Source organism: Sceloporus undulatus, chromosome 1 (genome assembly GCF_019175285.1).
Source record: "Sceloporus undulatus isolate JIND9_A2432 ecotype Alabama chromosome 1, SceUnd_v1.1, whole genome shotgun sequence".
Lineage (NCBI taxonomy): Eukaryota > Metazoa > Chordata > Lepidosauria > Squamata > Phrynosomatidae > Sceloporus > Sceloporus undulatus.
Window position 1 is genome coordinate 233028603 of NC_056522.1, and position 18715 is coordinate 233047317.

Below are 18715 nucleotides of genomic sequence, written 5' to 3' on the forward strand. Positions count from 1 at the left end.
CAGCACCCTTCTTGGGTTGGAAGGGGGTTGTCTAGCCATGAACACCACCCTGTGTTAGGTTTCAAAGCTGTGAGAGATTCATGGAAAGTTTCATATATTGCATCCATCTGAAACTAGCATGTTCAACCTAATTATTGTGTCAAGGCAGTTATGATATAGACTCTTTTGTCTATGCCAGCAGAGTAGGGATGTGAGATTTCAGTTCCCCTCAGCTCCAACAAGCATGACCTGTGCTTGAGAATGAGGGGAATTATTGCCTAGACACATCTAGAAGGGCCAACCTCAATTCCACCCAAATCTAAATTATTTTCTTCCATTTCAAATAGGTTGCAACCTGGTTCCCTGCACTGTTGAAACATTTTAAAAGTCTGTTATTCAACACCAGAAGTGGACTGTTGGGTTTTGTTGCCCACCACCACCATCAAAGGTCCCAGGGGAAGAAAATTGTACCCTTTCTCTAGATAACCACCCTTTACATAAATAAAACTTATTTTCATTCATCATTATTAAATATCAAGTACAATATATCATTAATATTTTTTCCAATTAATGAGGAATTTTATGGCAAACCAATGTCTAAGAAAGTCACAGCTTTTAATGGAAATTTTGAAATCCATGGTAGCTGTAAAGATGTATAACCTCATCAATCAGTGCTTCTACCTCTCACTTAAGGATTTAAGATTAACAAGGCGACAAACTAAAAATGTAATTAGCTGAGAGGAAAAATGTATAAAACCAGAAACTAGACACGTGCTCCAGATATATAGGGCAGATTGGCCAGTGTGATATACATTTAAACTAAACTAATAGTCTAAACTATGTATTAAAGTAAAATTAGCAATTTCTCTTCAGACAAGAAAATTACCTACAATTGAAACTGGGAATGCTTATCGCATGTATTTTTCCCCTTTTTTTAAAAGCATGAAACCTTGCTTGACTTGTAACCCAGAATCGCCTTGCTTTAAATTACATCGTAACTTCCATAACATTAGAGGATTGGGGAGGGGAGGGTCCCTGTTGTGTGGATGTTATAGCCTTCATCTTCCATGTTTTTGATTGCTTTGAATCATTTTTATGCTGAATAAACACACAGCATGCTAAGCGATATATTGATTTTCAAATAAGTCTCTGTGTGTATAGTTGTGTTTTTTTTAAATCTGTCCTTAGCTGAGCAAGAAGAAAATAGTGTGAGGAAGTCTTTTATGGGGAGGCCCATGTCAATCTTGGATATATACCAGCACAAGCTCTGTGGCCATTTTGGAGAGGATGGACCTGAACAATTAGCACATTACAGTTTTATTGAGCAGCTGAATGGAACGTCTACTAAAGATGGCAAGAGCAGAACATTCCCTAGTGTGAGTTTTCTCGCTTCTCCCCAACCCCCTCCAAATGCTATTACCTCTCTCTTGCTTGAGGGATATGTCTGGTTTACTTTCTTTTTCTGCACGCATCATTACTATTTATTGATGTCCAGATTGAAAATGTCACATGGACTGCAGGGAAGAGTAAAGAAAACTTTTGAACATCTTCTTTCCTCAAGGCAAGTTATATATGGCTGCAACATTTGTAGCAGTGCATTGGAAACACCAAGTGTTAAAGATACGTTGGCACTCTGAAAAGCTCCGTAGTCTTTTTTTTTTTTTAACAAGAGAAAACCTAGACTTTTAGCTTGCAGCTCCTCTCAGTCATTTTGCAGTAAATGCCAAAGTAATATACTAGAACTATATCTCAGTTTGAAACTTTGAAGATGGTTCAAGGAGATGAGGGTGAACAATAACCTAGAGGTCTATATAAAGATGCAGAATCTCTTTTTTATGTAAAAATACCACTATAATAGCTTTTATTATTTCAAAATGAACTACAACATGCCCTATACCATTGATGACATTGGTGGTAGAAATACAAGTTCTGGACTCACTATACAAAGGGTTAGTCAGCCTTATGGTTAATTAGACAATGTGCTAAAACAGACAGCCCAAATGCGCCATGCTGGCGCCAATTTTAAGGTTAGGGACCGTGCGATAACCACACGGTCCATAAACCTAGCACAGCACAAATGGCAGCATCCCGTCCGTACAGGTGCCACCATTGTGATGTAAGCAATGTGTAGCATCCGCACATATCGCTGAGCATCACTTACATTGCGAGTGCACCAGTGGCGCATTCACGATGTCCCTCCGGTGCCCGAAAAAGAACCCGGAAAGTATACTAGGTCATAGTTACTCTCTGATGTTGTAAGCTTCTGGTTGTATAGTATCATCTTTGCCCTTAAAAAGAAATATTTGTGGACAAATGAGTCGCCACAAACCACATTAACTTACAGATTTCATTTAGGCCCTTTGCTTTTTTTTCAAGGCATTTTCTTCTAAGGATTCCTTTTCCCATTTCATACTTAGAACAATCCTGCAAAGGAGGTTAGACAGAAAGATAATGGCATATTTGTGATCTCTTTGTGATTTTTATTGCTTGATGATGATTTGAGCTTGGTCCTTACCATTCTTAGTCTGATCAGTAGACATGACTAATGCAGCACAGTACATATTCAGGGGTAAGTCTATTGATACCAATATCAAAATTGATTGATACCATCGCCCCGTCCCCTCCCCCTCTAAAGGAAGACTTATTTCTTTTGCTAATCTGCCTGATTTTTTTGTATATTCCTATTGGACAGTTTTAAATGTTTTGATGTTTAATCTCGTTTTATGGGTTGATCACTGTTTTTATGATTGGGGGGAGGGTTGGGGTTTGAGGGGTTGTAATTGGAATTTTTAATTGTTTGATGTTTACTTTATACTGTTGGAATCTGCTTTGATTCCTTTGTGAAAAAGCAGAATACAAATTATTATTATTATTATTATTATTATTATTATTATTATTATTAACAACTGTGTTGGCTATTTAACAAATACAAACAAAAATCCACCAGTGAAACCTTTATTGGCCAACTGAAATGCACAATATACAGTGTGCCTGTGAAATACACAGGCGCGCTTTACACAGCTTTCAACATACACTGAAAGCCACACTGGGAAAAGGGATAACACGTCCCATAAGGAATAATAGGGTGTGTGCTTGTGCTGTGTGCGCCACTACGTGCACAAGCCCCATTCGGGTACATAAGGAAGGGCAGACTGCACTTGTTGCAAACTTTTGAAGCACCATGGGTTTCTTCATCAGGCAAGATAGTATAGTATAGTATAGTAAAGTATCCCATGAGAACTGACATCTGGTGTCCCTCAGGGCGCCATTCTGTCCCCCATGCTTTTTAACATTTACATGAAGCCACTGGGAGAAATCATCCAGAAACATGGCTGATGACACCCAAATTTATTTCTATATGTTTCCAACTACTGCAGTGACTAAGGATGGCATCTCTCCTCTGAATGCCTACCTTGAGTCAGTAATGGGCTGGATGAGGAAAAACAAACTCAAGCTGAATCCAGAGAAAACAGAGGTGCTCGCGATAGGTGCCCCTGGTCCAGGGAAGGAGATTTGTCAACCCAATCTTGTCACAGTCACACTTCACCTGAAGGATGAAGTTCGCAGTTTGGGAGTACTCTTGGACTCATCTCTACAGTTGACATCTCAGGTGGAGGCAATAGCCAGGAGTGCATGGTATCAATTTCGGCTGATACGCCAACTGCGTCCCTACCTGGCTCAGGGAGACCTTGAAACAGTAGCACATGCACTGGTAACCTCTCGTTTAGATTTCTGTAATGCACTCTTGTGGTGATCTGGGGGTGATCCCTGGAGCAACCAGCCCTGTGCGTGGCTCTTACTCCCAGGGTGTCCCCTTCACACTTTCCCCTCTAGGATCTCCTAGGTCTCCATTCCCACTCCCCACTGAGCTGAATGAGACCCCTTGAGATCCTGTAGTCTCGCTGCCACCACCCATTGAATCTCAATGAACTACGTTTTCCCTAAGCACACACTGGGACTTGCGAGGGATCTCTCTAGTTTAAGCAGTAAGTAATCAGCAACTGAGCTAAAAGGCATGTGTCCAGGAGCAGAGAAAGCCAGCAGATACTTTTAAAAAGAAACGTATTTATTTTAAAGAAGTAGAACAGAATAGGAGGATATCATTCATGCAAGGCCTCCTTGCCTTGCAGGTCAGAAAACACAGTTACAAAGATGCTCATTTCAGGCAAGCTATTAGATAAACGTAACAAAACCTAGACGCACTCGCTAACACAGTTCCTAGCTACTCACACAGTGATGGGATTTGCAGTTCGTGTTGAGTTTCTGGATGCAGGGAGCTGGCTCCTTGCCAACTCCACCTGCATTCCTCACAGCCAGTTCCCCAGCTGCCCAGAGAACAAAGAAAACATCTGGTTTACCCCAAGAGGAGGGAGGGAGAGACAAAAGACCGCATGGCCCCCAAGGACCTTTTAAAGGTTTTCCATGGAATGTTCTTGAATCTTGCAGTCCTACTCTCTGATTGGTCAGTTAGACCTTACATCAGCTATGATGTAGCTGCTCATTAGCATGTGATGTCAGCTCTCATTAGCATGTACCTCCCCCCCAGATTAACCCTTTGTGGTTCAGGGGAAGTCCCCAAATGACTGGAGGGCCCAGTCATTACAACTCTATATGGGGCTACCTTTGTACCAAGTTTGGAAGCTTCAACTGATCCAGAATGCTGCAGCCAGACTGATCATCAGAACACCAAGATCAGAGCATATCACACCAGTATTGAAATCTTTACACTGGCTGCCAATCCGCTTCTGGGCACAATACAAAGTGTTGGTTATTACCTATAAAGCCCTATATGGCCTGGGCCCGAGTTACTTAAGGGAACACTTCTCCCTACATAATCCACCCCGCACTCTCAGAACATCTGGAACAAAAGCTACCTCTTATAGAACATTTTCTGCCATGGCCCCTAGACTTTGGAACAACTTACGGAAGAGATCCATCTTATTATCACTTCTTTGGAAGCCTTTAAAATGGCGCTTAGGACGGATATTTTCCGGCGGGCCTATCCAATTGATCTCCTTTAATCTGATTTTGAATAATTTTTTACACCTGAATATGATGACTTGATCCTCATGATTTTGAGCAATACTGTAACAACTCTTCGTTTTTTCCCTTTTGTTTTCTTTGATTGATGTATTCCAAATTATATATGTATTTTTATGATGTTTTTACTTGCAGTAATCCCACTTCGATCCAAAGGGAGAAGCGGGAAATATAAATAAAAAATTATTTATTATTATTAATTATTTTTTTGGAGAAATGTAACCTAATGATAACAACCAAACCTGCAACAGCCAGGCAGTGGTACTGGTATACTAAAAGGTATAAGTGAGAGAAACATAACTAGAATTTCCATTTCATTCCACTATGACTCAGTTGTAACTTTTTTAGAAAATACAACCTTGTTTTCTTGATTTGAAGATCTTTAAAATACTAATAGAGAGAGAGATTTGGTTTGCCCTTTATCAGATAGATGGTAGTTGTTGTTTCTTTCTTCATCTGATGCTTTACTTAAACACAGCAGATCTCTGTAGTGTGCAAACATGGCACTGGGTAAAAGCATTCTGAAATGATCAAAAATGTTATGCTTTGATGTGGATGATAGGTAACTTTTTTCCACATCAGCATTTCATTCTGAAGCATAAAACAGTTGGTGTTTAACATTTACCATCTGAAAACTTTCAGCTGTGCTCAAAATAAAAACCTTATTGCTTCTTGGTACATAGTGACAGTTGCATAAAGCACATGGGGTTTGCCTGTTAGTATTAAACTTTTCAGAATGACAACTGAAGAGCAATGACCATGAAAAGACAGTTGCTCCTGACATTCTTATTTAGAGCAGCAAAGACAACTGCATTTTCTGTTGCATTTTGTTCACCAGAGGCCTGTGGTCCTTTTTAGAAAGATATATATCATCCAGAATGCTTCTCTCTCCCTGTGTCTGTCTTTCTTTCATGCACACACAGACACACACCTTGCTTGGGTTTCCATAAAGCAGTTTAGCTCTATAATAGAGTCTATTAGAAACAAAAAAAAATGTTGTGTACCTAGAATCCTAGTTTGAACAAGACTGAAGGTTTAAGCAGGGTGGGGGATACAAATATCATGATGGACAGAATGAGTTTACCCTGCTTGTCAGAAAGGCAGTGTGCCGTAGCTTTGTGTAGCTCAATTAAATTGGACTTTTAAGACGGTGATTACAGTCTGGCTCTCTAATAAGGTATTCTTTAAAGGCACGCTCTGCCAGGGTGTCCACTTCCTTTCTTTTGGCAGGGCTTCCATGTCTTTAGTAGCTGTGTGGCAGGAGCAGTTTTCACTCCACTGCACCACAGAGTCAAGGAAACCTGATGCTAATAAAGTATTTGTCAGTCATGTCAAAGGTACAGGAACCCTGCCAGAATGCAGAAGGCTTTAGGTAAAGTATTGTGACATAATGTATCATAATCTGTGACCTGTTATTACAAGGTGGAACACCAGTGTACTGAAGCCAAGATATATATACTGTATTATTTATTATGGAGGTGGGAAGAACATCAATCAATGTTCTGGTAGTTTGCTAGGCAATTTTCAGTGTGTTATGATCACAGTGGTTGCCGGCTCCACACTTTTCATTTCCCCCAGAAAACAGAAACTGATAGATGCCACTTACAGCACAAAGGCAGGTTAAGCAAGAGGGCAATCAGTAGCCCCAGCACCATATCATCCCGTTTTGCAGAAGACAGAAGTAACCAAAGCAAGATCCCCTTAACTGGGCCCAAACGTAGTTGGTCTGTCCTGTGAAACATGTGCCAGTGGTTGCAGAATATATCAGTAGAATGTAAGCCTGTCTGTTCTAGGAGCCAGTGTGGTGTAACGGTTTGAATGTTGGACTACAACTCTGGAGACCAAGGTTCAAATCCACACTGAGACATGGAAACCCACGGAGCAAGTCACATTCTCTGAGCCTCAGGGAAGGCATTGGCAAACCCCCTCCAAACAAATCTTGTTAGGAAAACCCCATGATAGGTTTACCCTAGAATCACTGTAAGTTGGAAATGACTTGAAGGTATGTCTGTTTTCTCTCCTGCCCCCCACCTTGGTTTTGACTCCTATTTGGCTGTATGTATATGATAGTGTGTGTAAGCATGGAAGAGTGAAATAGAAGGGGTCTCTGTGAGTGTGTATTTCCCAAGTCCACATGCCTTCTTATAATTTATTTTTGAATTCTCTATACAACTCCCTCCTATGGGACTGCAGATCGCAGTTGAGACTAAGCATATCTACAAACTAAAGAGCCATTTTTCTGGAATGGTGAATGCTGACATCCTTAACCATTATGAGATAAATGTTAAGTTTGACCTCTGGTTCTTTTCTTAATTTCTGGTATTAGCTGTTCTGTATCTATTCTGAATTCTTTACCATGAACTCATATAATCCTAAATGTTCCTCAACTAAAATATCTCAAGTATGAATTAGTAGATGCAAGTGCATGTAATGCCCATGTGTCTGCTGTCACTGTCCAGACCGAAGAGTGTTGAATTAAGGATTCGTAGGGTTCTACCACAGAGTGAATATACCTTTTCTGATAAAATAGCATTTTATTCATCCTGGTATTAAAATATGAGAAGAAAAAAATGTTTTTGAAACACATCAGCTCTATTTGATTCCTACCTACTCCATAGAGATTAATCCACTGGGACTTTGACAAATGACAGAGAAACATACGTACATCAGGGGTGTGATACCACTTCCTTATGCACTGGGTTAGGTGGTTGCAGGAGGGAATAGGCTTCGGCTACTTTGTCTGTTTGTTTTACAAACAATAACAACAACAAAAGAATATTTTATTCCTGAAAGAGGCTCACCAAGCTGGAAAGAATCTCACTTGATCATCTCTGACATTTCCCCCACTCTTTTAAGGTCTTTAGTAATTGTCCCTGCAATATCTCCAGCCATGTCATAGTATAGTAGAGGTGCTAAGCTCTGAAAGGAAAAAATAAGTGTTTAGAAAGAACAGAAGATATAAAACATAAAGCTGTCACAATACAGCTTGGTCATGGCAGCTGTACAGGTGTGTATTGCTTGTCACCATGGCAAAGAGAATTTGTGTAACCACACAGTGCCAAAGTAAGCACAGTACATTTTTTCAGCAACAAAATGTAGCATTCTTAGTGTTGCGGATGAAGCAATTTGTCTTCAGTGAGATTTCCCACAGTAATTTTCCCTTATTTCATCTACATGTGCACCCTAGACAGAGGATAACCATAATACTGTTCACATGTAATCTATCTGTCTATCTATCTTATTATATCTTATTATATTTACCCACCCTATATCCAAAGGTCTAAAGTTTTGGGGTATAAAGACCTATAAATACCTAAAATTATTTTGATTATTTTAAATATTAAAGTAGTAAAAGATACTTTACAATCTAAAAATATAAGAAACTACATAACAATTTAAAACACACTTAGGGTGCATCAACACTGTAGAAATAATGCTGTTCAATACCACGTTAAATGCTATTGCTCCATCCTGTGGAATCACGAGGTTTGTAGTTTTAGAAGGTCTTCAGCCTTCTCTGCCAAAAGGTACATCATTGTAGAAATAATGCAGTTTCACACCACTTTAACACCCATGGCTCCATCTTACAGAATCCTGGGATCTGTAGCTTTGTGAAGCACAAGAACACTGGCAGAAAAGGCTAAAGACCTTGTAAAACTACAAATCCCAGTATTTTATAAGATGGAGCTACAGCACTTAAGGTTGTGTTAAACTGCATTATTTGTACAGTGTGGATACACCCTAATAGTGCTGGTGCATAATCTGTATAGTGTGCCAGGAAACCACTGTCTCTGTTCAACCCACTGCTGATGAACTGGAGTTTGTGGTTATATCCCAGTTCTGCTATTTCTCTTTCCAATCTTCCTTTGTATTTTCTTTGTCCAAGGACCACTGTTCTCAACTCCAGGACATGGAATTCAGCTACCTTCTTCTCCTTTACTACTTCCCATAGCTTAAGTATCCAGTAACATTTCACCTTAGCTTACAGTATGATCACTGACTCTATTTCAGATCATACAGATTTTTTTTTGGGGGGGGGGCTTTTACTGTATTAGTAATTCTACTGTAAAACTTAGTTAGCTAAAGAGACTTAAAGTTCACTTAAATGTGCTTTTCAGCTTCTTTTGTTTTTCCCTTGTGCCACAGAATGCTTTTGTGTATTGTACAAACAATTCAGTAAGAAGATTTGATGCTCTCATGTCACCATGCCTTGTAATTCAAGAACTAGCTAGCAGGGATGAGCAATTTTGTTCTTTTGTTCTTTTCTTTTAAAAAAGACACACTATACTTACAGTGGAAAACACTGCTGACTTGACTGTGGCTTTGAGCAGAATCAAAATGGCTTCATTCCCAGATAAACTCAGGGATTTTTTTCCAAGTGAATGAGTTGATTTGAAATTAATGGCGTAAACATGTCTCATTGGGCTTGTGATCCTTCAAATGTATCATATTAGCACAAAGTGTTAGCCAAATTAGGCCTATCAGAAGGATGATTATGTTTCAGACTACTTAAACTGCTTGCTGCCTTTAGAAAATTTCAAAGCACTTTACAAACATAGATAAGAATCCAAAGATCTCTGAGCATAATATTGTCAATTTCTCCTCTTCTAGCTGCGGCAGTCTTTAAACCTCATTCATACACCGTTCTATATGGGTTAGTTGTTTAAAGGCACAAAGAACTGCAAACAGGATGTGCACAGAAGTGTCTTCCATCCTTGACTGGGATTCTGTGGATCCAAAACAATGTATTAGCTAATATATGATGAATTCAAATTAGATCGCTTCTTGTCCATGTAACAGTTTCCAAAGGGATATATTTGTTAGGCTGCATCTGCACTACATAATCCAGTTTGACATCACTTTAAGTGCCATGGCTCAATGCTGCAGAATTCTGGGATTTGTGGTTTGTTGGGGCACCAGATCTCTCTGATGGTGAAGTCAGTGTTGCCAAACACAGCCTAAGTCTCTTGCAATAGAAGCAACAAAGTTGCCAATAGCACCTTAAAACCTAGCAAATGCATTTATTATTATTATTATTATTATTATTATTATTATTATGCTTTATTTATATAGTGCTGTAGATTTACATAGCACTGTAAATACAAACAATCAAATAGATAAAGTAAACCTGTCCATGGCATACAATCTAAGAAATAATAGCATAATATATATAAATAATACATAACAATACAGGAAAGGTTACAATAAGGTAAAGCAGGCAACAAATTAAAAACGTCAAGTAACAAATAATAGTCACACAATGCCTGGGAACATTTCTCTGAACAGGATGGTCTTCAACTCAGTTTTGAAACTGGTTAAAGAAGTGATGACCTGTGCTTCTCGTAGGGGAAGGAGGTTCCAGCAGTGAGGGGCAGCGAGTGAAAAGGAACTAATCTGGGACGGGGCAGTGAAAATCCTAGGCTGAGATAGCAGACCTTGACTACCAGAATGGAGGGCACGAGTGAGAAGGTGAGGAGAAAGAAGGTTAGATAAATAAGGAGGGACCAGCCCATGCAGGGCTTTAAAGCTTTAAACAGGAGATGCTTATACTGAATACGGAAGGGGAAGAAGAGCCAGTGAAGGGATGATAATAGAGGAGAAACATGGTCAAGGCGGCAAGCAGATGTAATAATGCGTGCAGCTGAATGCTGGACAGAAATTAAAGGACAAAGGTGAGAGAGATGAAGCCCTGCCAGAAGGAGGTTACAATAATCTACTTGTGAAATATACACTACTGTAGCGTGGACCAGAGTCTTAGCAGTAGAGGCTGAAAGAAATGGACAGATTTTAGCAATATTCTAGAAAAAGAATCTACAGGCCTTGGCTGTGGCCTGGATCTGGGGGATACACGACAGAGAAGAATCAAAGATAAAACCAAGACTACAGGCTTGCTGGACTGGTTGAATAGAAATGTTGTCCACAGAGACAGAAAAGGAGTGTTGAAGGGTGGACTTAGGAGGAAAGACAAGAAGCTCCATCTTGGACATGTTGAGCTTCCAACGCCGATGGCGCATCCACTGCGAGACAGCTATGGGACAAGAAAAAACTTGCTGTTCAAGCCTTGGAGAAAGGTCGGGGGTGGAAAGATACAGCTGGGTGTCATCGGTGTACAGCTGATAGGAAAAACCAAAAGAACTAATGAGTTTAGGGACAATGTGTAGAGAGAAAACAAAAGGGGGCCCAAAACAGAGCCCTGGGGAAGTCCAACAGATAGGGGAACAGAGGACCAAGTCAGACCACCCGTGACCACTTAAAAAGATCTGCCAGACAAATAAGATCTAAACCAGTCAAGAACAGCGTCCGAGTATCCAAGGTCAGAAAGTATGTCAACTAGAAGACTGTGATCAGCGGTGTCACAGGCTGCAGACAAATCAAGAAGAATGAGAACAGAATAAAGGCCATTAGCCTTGGCCCGTAAAAGATCATCCAAGATCTTAGTGAGAGCCGTGTCTGTGAAGTGCTGTGTGCAGAAACCAGACTGAAAGGAATCGAGAATGGAGTTGGCTTCGAGAAACTCAAGACAGCGAGAATAAATGACCCATTCGAAAACCTTAGAAAGAAAAGAAAGAAGAGAAATTGGATGGTAGCTAAACAGAAAAGAGGGGTGAAGAGAAGGGATTTTTTCAGAATAGGGGAAACTAAAGCATGTTTAAAGACCTTAGGGAAAGAACCCATAGAGAAAGAGAGATTAAAGATATGGAGAAGCGAGGGCAGAAGAGAGGGAGTTATGGAAATTAGAAGACGAGTAGGAATTGGATCAAGAGAACAAGTTGCAGGTTTGGAAGTGTTCAGAAGTGTAGAGAGTTCATCCAGAGAAGCAGGAGGAAACACAGAAAATTTTTTAGGCGAGGGCGATAGAAGATTATGAGCAGAAGAAGAATCAGGAGGGACTATCTCAGAGCGAATAGTGGTAATCTTTGAGATGAAATATTTAGCGAAATCATTAGGAAACAATGATGAAGAGACAGGAGGAGAGGGAGGTTTAAGCAAAGAGTTGAAGGTGGAGAACAAACGCTGCGGGCGCCTCTCATTGGTGCACATCAATGATTTATAATAATTCTGTTTTGCCATGGAGAGGGCACATGAGCTTTCTATAGCCCCCTTCCTAATTCCTGAAGTAACATCAGAATTTAAGCATCAAACTGGGAAGGGATTGTAGACAATGAGATCAGACCTTAACATTGTTACAGTCTCTTGGAAGATTTGGCACAGTTTACTGAAAAGAGGGAAGAGAAGTTTATTAATTCTAAGGAAATGAGATTGCCATTAAAACTTGAAATGGTCCAAGATCCTAGTAGAGATGAAAATGATATTTGAAACTACCCCCCCCGAATGCTCAAAAACATGTTTCTTGATTGTTGGGAACCCTGATGAAGAGAATCCTGATTGATGATGACCTTCAAAATTCAGGACTTATTCTGCACAAAATTTGCACTTTTTAAAAAAGAAAAGAAAACAGTATTTTCTTTACACCGAAAGTAATATTTCCTGTCCAAAAAACTACTGTGCAAAAAATAAAATAAAATAGTGTGACTTATGCACACAAGTCCCAGATTGTAAACAGACTTTGAAAACTGTGCAGTGCTCAAAGACTTTCTTACAATGAAAAAAATTACCAAGTTGCTTCCTTAGAGAACAAAGGTAGTAAAGAATTGCATCTCTACATCCTAGTGCTAATATAAGGAAGGATAGTGCTATTTGTGATGATTGTGATAACACCGAGGCAATATTTTTCTGAATATTGGTTACTGGGGACATGAATGGGAAGACCCTGTTGTTCTCATGGTCTACATGATTTCCTATGGGCAACTATTTGGCCACAGAAGGCTGGACTAGGTGGACCTTTGGTCTGATCCTGTGTGTGATTCTCATATTCCCAAGGAAGTAATACAATATCATCCACATTGGACTCTAATGCTTTTTTTTTTTTTTTTTTTTTTTTTTTTTGTGATGTGGCCCTACTATTTCCATGGTTCTTCTTGCCCACTATAGGTGCCAAAGAGATTTGCACATGTATGTGTTTATCAGTGTTGTGTTGGTGCAGTATAAGACAGGCTCTATTATCTGGTAATCCAATAAAGATTGATTTTTAAATATATATATATATATATATATATATATATATATATATATATATATATTAAAATAATTGTCAATGTGAACACAAGTGTTAAAGGGTAACTTTATGCTAGACTTTTTGAAAAGCCCTTGCCTACAGTATAAGCTGCTTATTAGACTTATAAGACACATTTGTATAGGAAATTGTGTAGTTTCCCATGGGATCACAATGTTACTGTAATAACCTTGAGGATGAATGGGCAAGGCTCAACAAAGAAGCTTAGAGAAGACTGGAAGGAGGGACTGACAATGATATAAAAGAATCTGTTCATTTTCTTTGATTATCATTATACAATTAAACATTATTCCAAGTATCCTTCTTAGCTTTCTCATCTCCACCTAGCTAAATTCCAAATACCTACCTCTCCCCCCTCAACATACATGCATACACAGACACACACCATTTCCTTAAACGATCCAGTTTGGTCAATACAGAATTAATTTTAAAAAGAACTTGTTACTCTAATGAACCTAGGTATTATGTTGCTGATGTCAAGATCAATAAACTGTTTTCTTTGGCATACTTTGCATTGAAACAGCAGGTTTGTGTAGTAGCGAATTGTGTGATCTGTGGCTCAGAATTCTCCCATTCAAATGCTTAAGAATCTATTTTTTTTAGGGTTTCTGAATATATAAAAGAGAACCTTCCATGTGTATGCATGTGGGTCTTTTCAGAAAGAACATTACAATATGGAAGGGGAAGGAGAGCTTCTGTATATCTCTCCATACGTATTCATTCAGGAATGTAAAATATGTGGAAAGAACTAGTGTTGTATCCTAATGGTGCCAGAGAAAACCTTTGCTCTTCTCTCTAGATCTGAGGTTCTGTATCCACATTAATCAAGGAAACACAAATGTTAAATCTTAATTAATACTTAAAATTCTTCAAATGAGGAAAGTGTCACATAACCACAAGTAAAATCAGTTTCTTGTGCCCTGAGCTCGCTGTTATGGAGAGGTACAGAATGAGTCAACTCCTTACAAACTTCAACTATACCTGGATGTTTATTCTTCTAAATACACTATATGTTAAATTGTGTCTGTTACAAAAGTGTGATGTTATTCTTAGCCTTATTAATTGAATTCTAAACAAATTGTTCATGTGGCTCTAGCATTCATAAGAACTTTTCTAGTAGCTATAATGTAGCTATATGTGCATCTCCACTTCCACTGCTGTGAGCAGAATGTCTCTGTTGCTCTATGACAACTAATTTGCCCTGTGTGCATAGTGTGACTTACACATACGGATGCCACTAGCAGAATGCCAGCCAAAGTGTGTTGTTCATCTGTTTGGGGTGTTTGACTATATACCCCATTTGTTAGTTGTTCTAACCTCTGCTTTTCTCAATTTTATAGAGTCTGTAGAGCATTCTTGTTTATATATTCTTCTTAATCTATACTGAGTTTTTTGAAGGAAAGGGAAATAGTTTCAGTAAGTGGGAGGAGGCAAGAAAATTTCTTTACTGGTGCAAATCATAGAACAAAAACAAATGACATTTTGGCCTGAGACAGATGGGCCGAAAGGGGCGTGGCGGCAGCGATACTAGGGTTCCAGACCATGCAACAATCGCATGGTCTGGAACCTTAGTATGTAATGGTGGCGGCCTGATGGCAGCGTCCCATCCACATGGGTGCCACCATCTTGACGTAAGGTACGAGCAGCGTCTGCACATCACTGCGCATTCATTACGCTGTTGGCGCACTCGTGACATCTGCCCGGTGATGGGGAAAAACCCTGTTTTTTCCAGGTTCTTTTTACTCTGTCGGGACGCTGCGCAGTTTGGCAGCAGTGGTGTCCCTATGGAGGGATACAGGCCACTGCCAGGCCGCCCTTTTGCGGGGGTCTGTCCCGGGCCGTAGTTTCATTGGCTGAATCTGCACTGTAGAAATAATGCAGTTTGACACTGCTTTAACTTCCATGGCTCAGTGCTATGGAATTCTGGGATCTGTAGTTTGTTGTGGTACCAGGGCTCTCTGACAGAGACAGCTAAACATCTCACATAACTACAAATCACAGAAATCCTTAACATTGAGCTATGGCAGTTAAAGAGATGTTGAACTCTATTAATTCTGCAGTGCAGATACAACCATTGTATCTTCAGCATGGACATAAGTTCCAGCTTCTGCATAGTTGTATTTCTGTGGTATATTTTTTTATGAGAAGTGAAGAAAATCTTAGATTTACATTTGGCAGAGGTCTGAATAAGCTTCCCTTCTGCATAACATTACGTGGAGAAGTTGTGGTAACCTAGTAAAAAATTATAGCTGACTAATCGGGAGAATTTCCTCCAACATCTTTTAGTTATATTGGCTTTTTTCAAAATGCATTCATTCCTAACTCAGAGATTTGCCAGCTGTAAAGTATTAGGATTAGGCCAAAGCCTTTTCTGTCAGCAGACTTTGCCATTTGCTAGATGAACTCTTTCCTGACAGCTGATCTCAGAGATACTCTGCCAGCAGAATTGTTCTGCTGGCTAATACATGACAGTAAAAGAGCCAACAAAATGGACTGGGATGAGGGAAGAGCTGATCCAGATTTCTTCCAGCAACACAGCCACAATACCAGCCGAAAGTTAGCTCACAGTGAAAGTAGTGCTAAATGCTTTGTGATATCCCTTCAAGTGGAAAGGATTTGAAATATGCTGGTTCAAAGGGCCTGTTAAAATTTCATCCTGATTCATCCATATTCCTAAATGGGGCAGATTCCTGCTTTTTTGTAGTAAAGTGATAGTTTGTCTCTTGGACTAAGGTTGGAAGCACCCGTGGTTTGGCTTCAAAGTATCTTGTGTGTTTTAAGACACTTCTCTTTGAATGTGGACAGGTCTGTGAAGTCTGACAATTTGCCCTGCTGTGTTCCTCTCTCACACTTGTCTTGCTTTGCACACCATTCCAGAAAATCCATTGACAGCAGTCTCTGATGTGTGTGCATGGTTTCTTGGGCCCACATTTTTAAGTTACATTTTCTGTCATATAGACAAATTGGACATCTTTTAATTGTAAGTGGCCCTGTATGATGGCTATGCTTAACAAAAACACAATTCCTTCTGCTTTAATGGACTGACAGTTTGATTTATGTTGATATGTATTTAGTTATTGTGAGGCACGTATAGAAAAGAAATAGCCTTGCCACAGATTACTTTTTTAACTATTTAATCTTGAATTGTCCTTCATCTACAGCTAAATCTTATACCATTGAAATATCTTCACTCACTGCCACTGATGTCTAAAGTGGTGTCCCTGAGAAATATTTGTGTAATAACACAATCAATGAATGTCTGACTTATATAGCAGCCCATGCTTCTCATTGTGTAATTCAGCTTACATGTAAAATTGCTGAATGGACTGGAAAAAAGATGTACCTAAAGGCTAAACTCCTGTGTCTTTTGAAGGCATCAGCATTGTACAGATTTGAGTTTCACGGTTCAGTTGCACCAAAAATAAAATAAGTTGGATCCAGACTTTGCCTCCTGCTGATGGAAGGGCTCTTTCTTTCTGCAAGTGACTTGAGATAAAGTGGAAGAAACTTGTCAGAAGAAAGGAGGTATGATCTTTATTGATCCTCCCCACCCAACCAGCTTTCCCTAGAAGACTGGAGGAAAAATATGAGATGAGGCACTGGCAACTATAAGAGAAGGCGGGTAGGACTCAGTAAGGAATTATCCTAAGAATTCTGCGCAGGTAGTACTCCTGTGCCAGGGCAAAAGCAGTTGGATCCAATGGCATCATTTTTGTTTTTGTTGAATGTTGTATCCAGTATTCTTCCATCCCTCTCCTCCCATTACCCCAATCTGCCACCTCAAAACAGGGTGCAGCAAGTTTTCCAGCTCTCCAGACCCATTTTTTTTTGGGGGGGGGGGACACAGTAGGGTGCAGTTGGGAGGAAGGAATTATATACCTCATACTTTTGCTGGATTCTACTATTCTTTCAGTGGTCAGCCACTATTGGATCCTGCCCCCTCTCTTTTCCAGTCTAAACAGAACATAATAGACAGTGTAAAGATGTCATGGCAACCTATTATATGTAATTGATAAGTCGCTAAATTAAGAATTATGAATTGGATAAAAAGTAAAATTTTCTCCCTGGTTCTCTTAATATTGTAACATTTATAACTATTTGTCAAAAGAAATTGGCAGCTGGATTAATTTCAATCTGCAATATTGCCTACAGTACAATAAACTTTCTATCGTTTCTCATCATGTCTGCCTCAATCTTGAAACTGTAGTAATAAAACCTTGGGGTTTTATTTCTATTTGCATTCCTATTGTTGCCAAGAAGTGTATTATAATAACCTAATACAATAAACCCAACACGGGATTGAATAGGCATTCAAAGCAACAAATGACAAAGAGTACTTAGGAAGTTTGTAAGATAGTGTAATTGTTATAACTGCACAAATGCTATTACTAATAAAAGAAAAGAGATAAAAAGTAAATTGAGGACAATAAACATAGCATTACCGCAATCAAGATAGAAAAATAGGGAAAGAGTGCTGTTCACAAACATAAGCCCCCTCCTCTTTTTATTGCCAGATTGGAAAAATATTTTTTTTTTCCAAAAGGAAAATCTGATCAGCAATGTTAAATTACATCAATAATACTAATGTATGTCAGGGAATTGGGTTTTCTTTCTTTTATTTTCTCTTCTCCTTTCTTTCTAGCTGAAATGCATCTTCTCTCTTTATAACATTAACATGCTTTGCATTATGCAGTTAAATATTTTGAAGAAAGGGATAGGAAATTACTGATAGACTAATATGAGAGTTTTGTTCTCAGCATGATGAGTGAGGATTCAGTTACATAACTGCATAAATGAGAATTGTGTATAGCATTGAAAATGAACCAATGAACCTTTTGTATTTTTTAGCAGCACCTGATACCTTCTCTGCTTCAGATTTGGGTTTTCTGGGTATTTTGTTCTCCTCTTAGCATTTCCAAAGTAATAAATATTAAAACCTTGGACTATAGCTCTAGATTGTAAATCTTTAGAGACTCTTAGGGCTTTGGACACCTTTTTTTCTACATGAATATAAATTTTGCTTAATAAAATGTGGATTTTTCCCTCTCCCCCCCCCTTTCCCCCCCCCTTTTCTTTTCCTGGTTTCATCCTAACATTTCCCATCAATAATGCTATTCTGGCATAGGGACCCTGTATTTTCTGGCCATAAATGCATATTAGCCTTTTTATTTTACTTCACAAGTTCATTTTCAATCCAGCGGAGAGATGTTGTATTAACACACTACAGAAGGGAGTAACAAACTGAAGAAAGGAGAGCGAAGGAAGCAGCAAGGCATTTTACCAAATCAGGACAGCTCAGTTCTAACTGTAACCCCTATCCCATGACAAAGGAGTTAAGGATAGTTATTCATAAACTTTTATGCTTGTTGCTGTTGTTGTTGTGGACCTTCAAGTCATTTCTGACATATGGTGAACCTAAGGCAACCCTATCATGGGGTTTTCTTGGCAAGATTTGTTTAGAGGAAGTTTGCCATACCTTCTTGTTGTTCCCTGACTACTACTACTACTACTACTTCTTCTTCTTCTTCTTCTTCTTCTTCTTCTTCTTCTTCTTCTTCTTCT

The 18715-nt window shown here is 39.2% G+C and overlaps 1 protein-coding gene across 4 annotated transcripts in view; it reads left to right on the forward strand.

Annotated features, from left to right (window-relative positions):
• The window catches only part of NCKAP5 (NCK associated protein 5), an 811098-nt gene that overhangs the window by 748651 nt on the left and 43732 nt on the right, over positions 1-18715 (forward strand). For all 4 annotated transcript variants that reach the window (XM_042462965.1, XM_042462973.1, XM_042462983.1 and 1 more), the window contains one exon: positions 1168-1355. In XM_042462965.1, coding sequence (XP_042318899.1) covers positions 1168-1355 — 188 coding nt within the window. The remainder of the gene's footprint in view (positions 1-1167; positions 1356-18715) is intronic.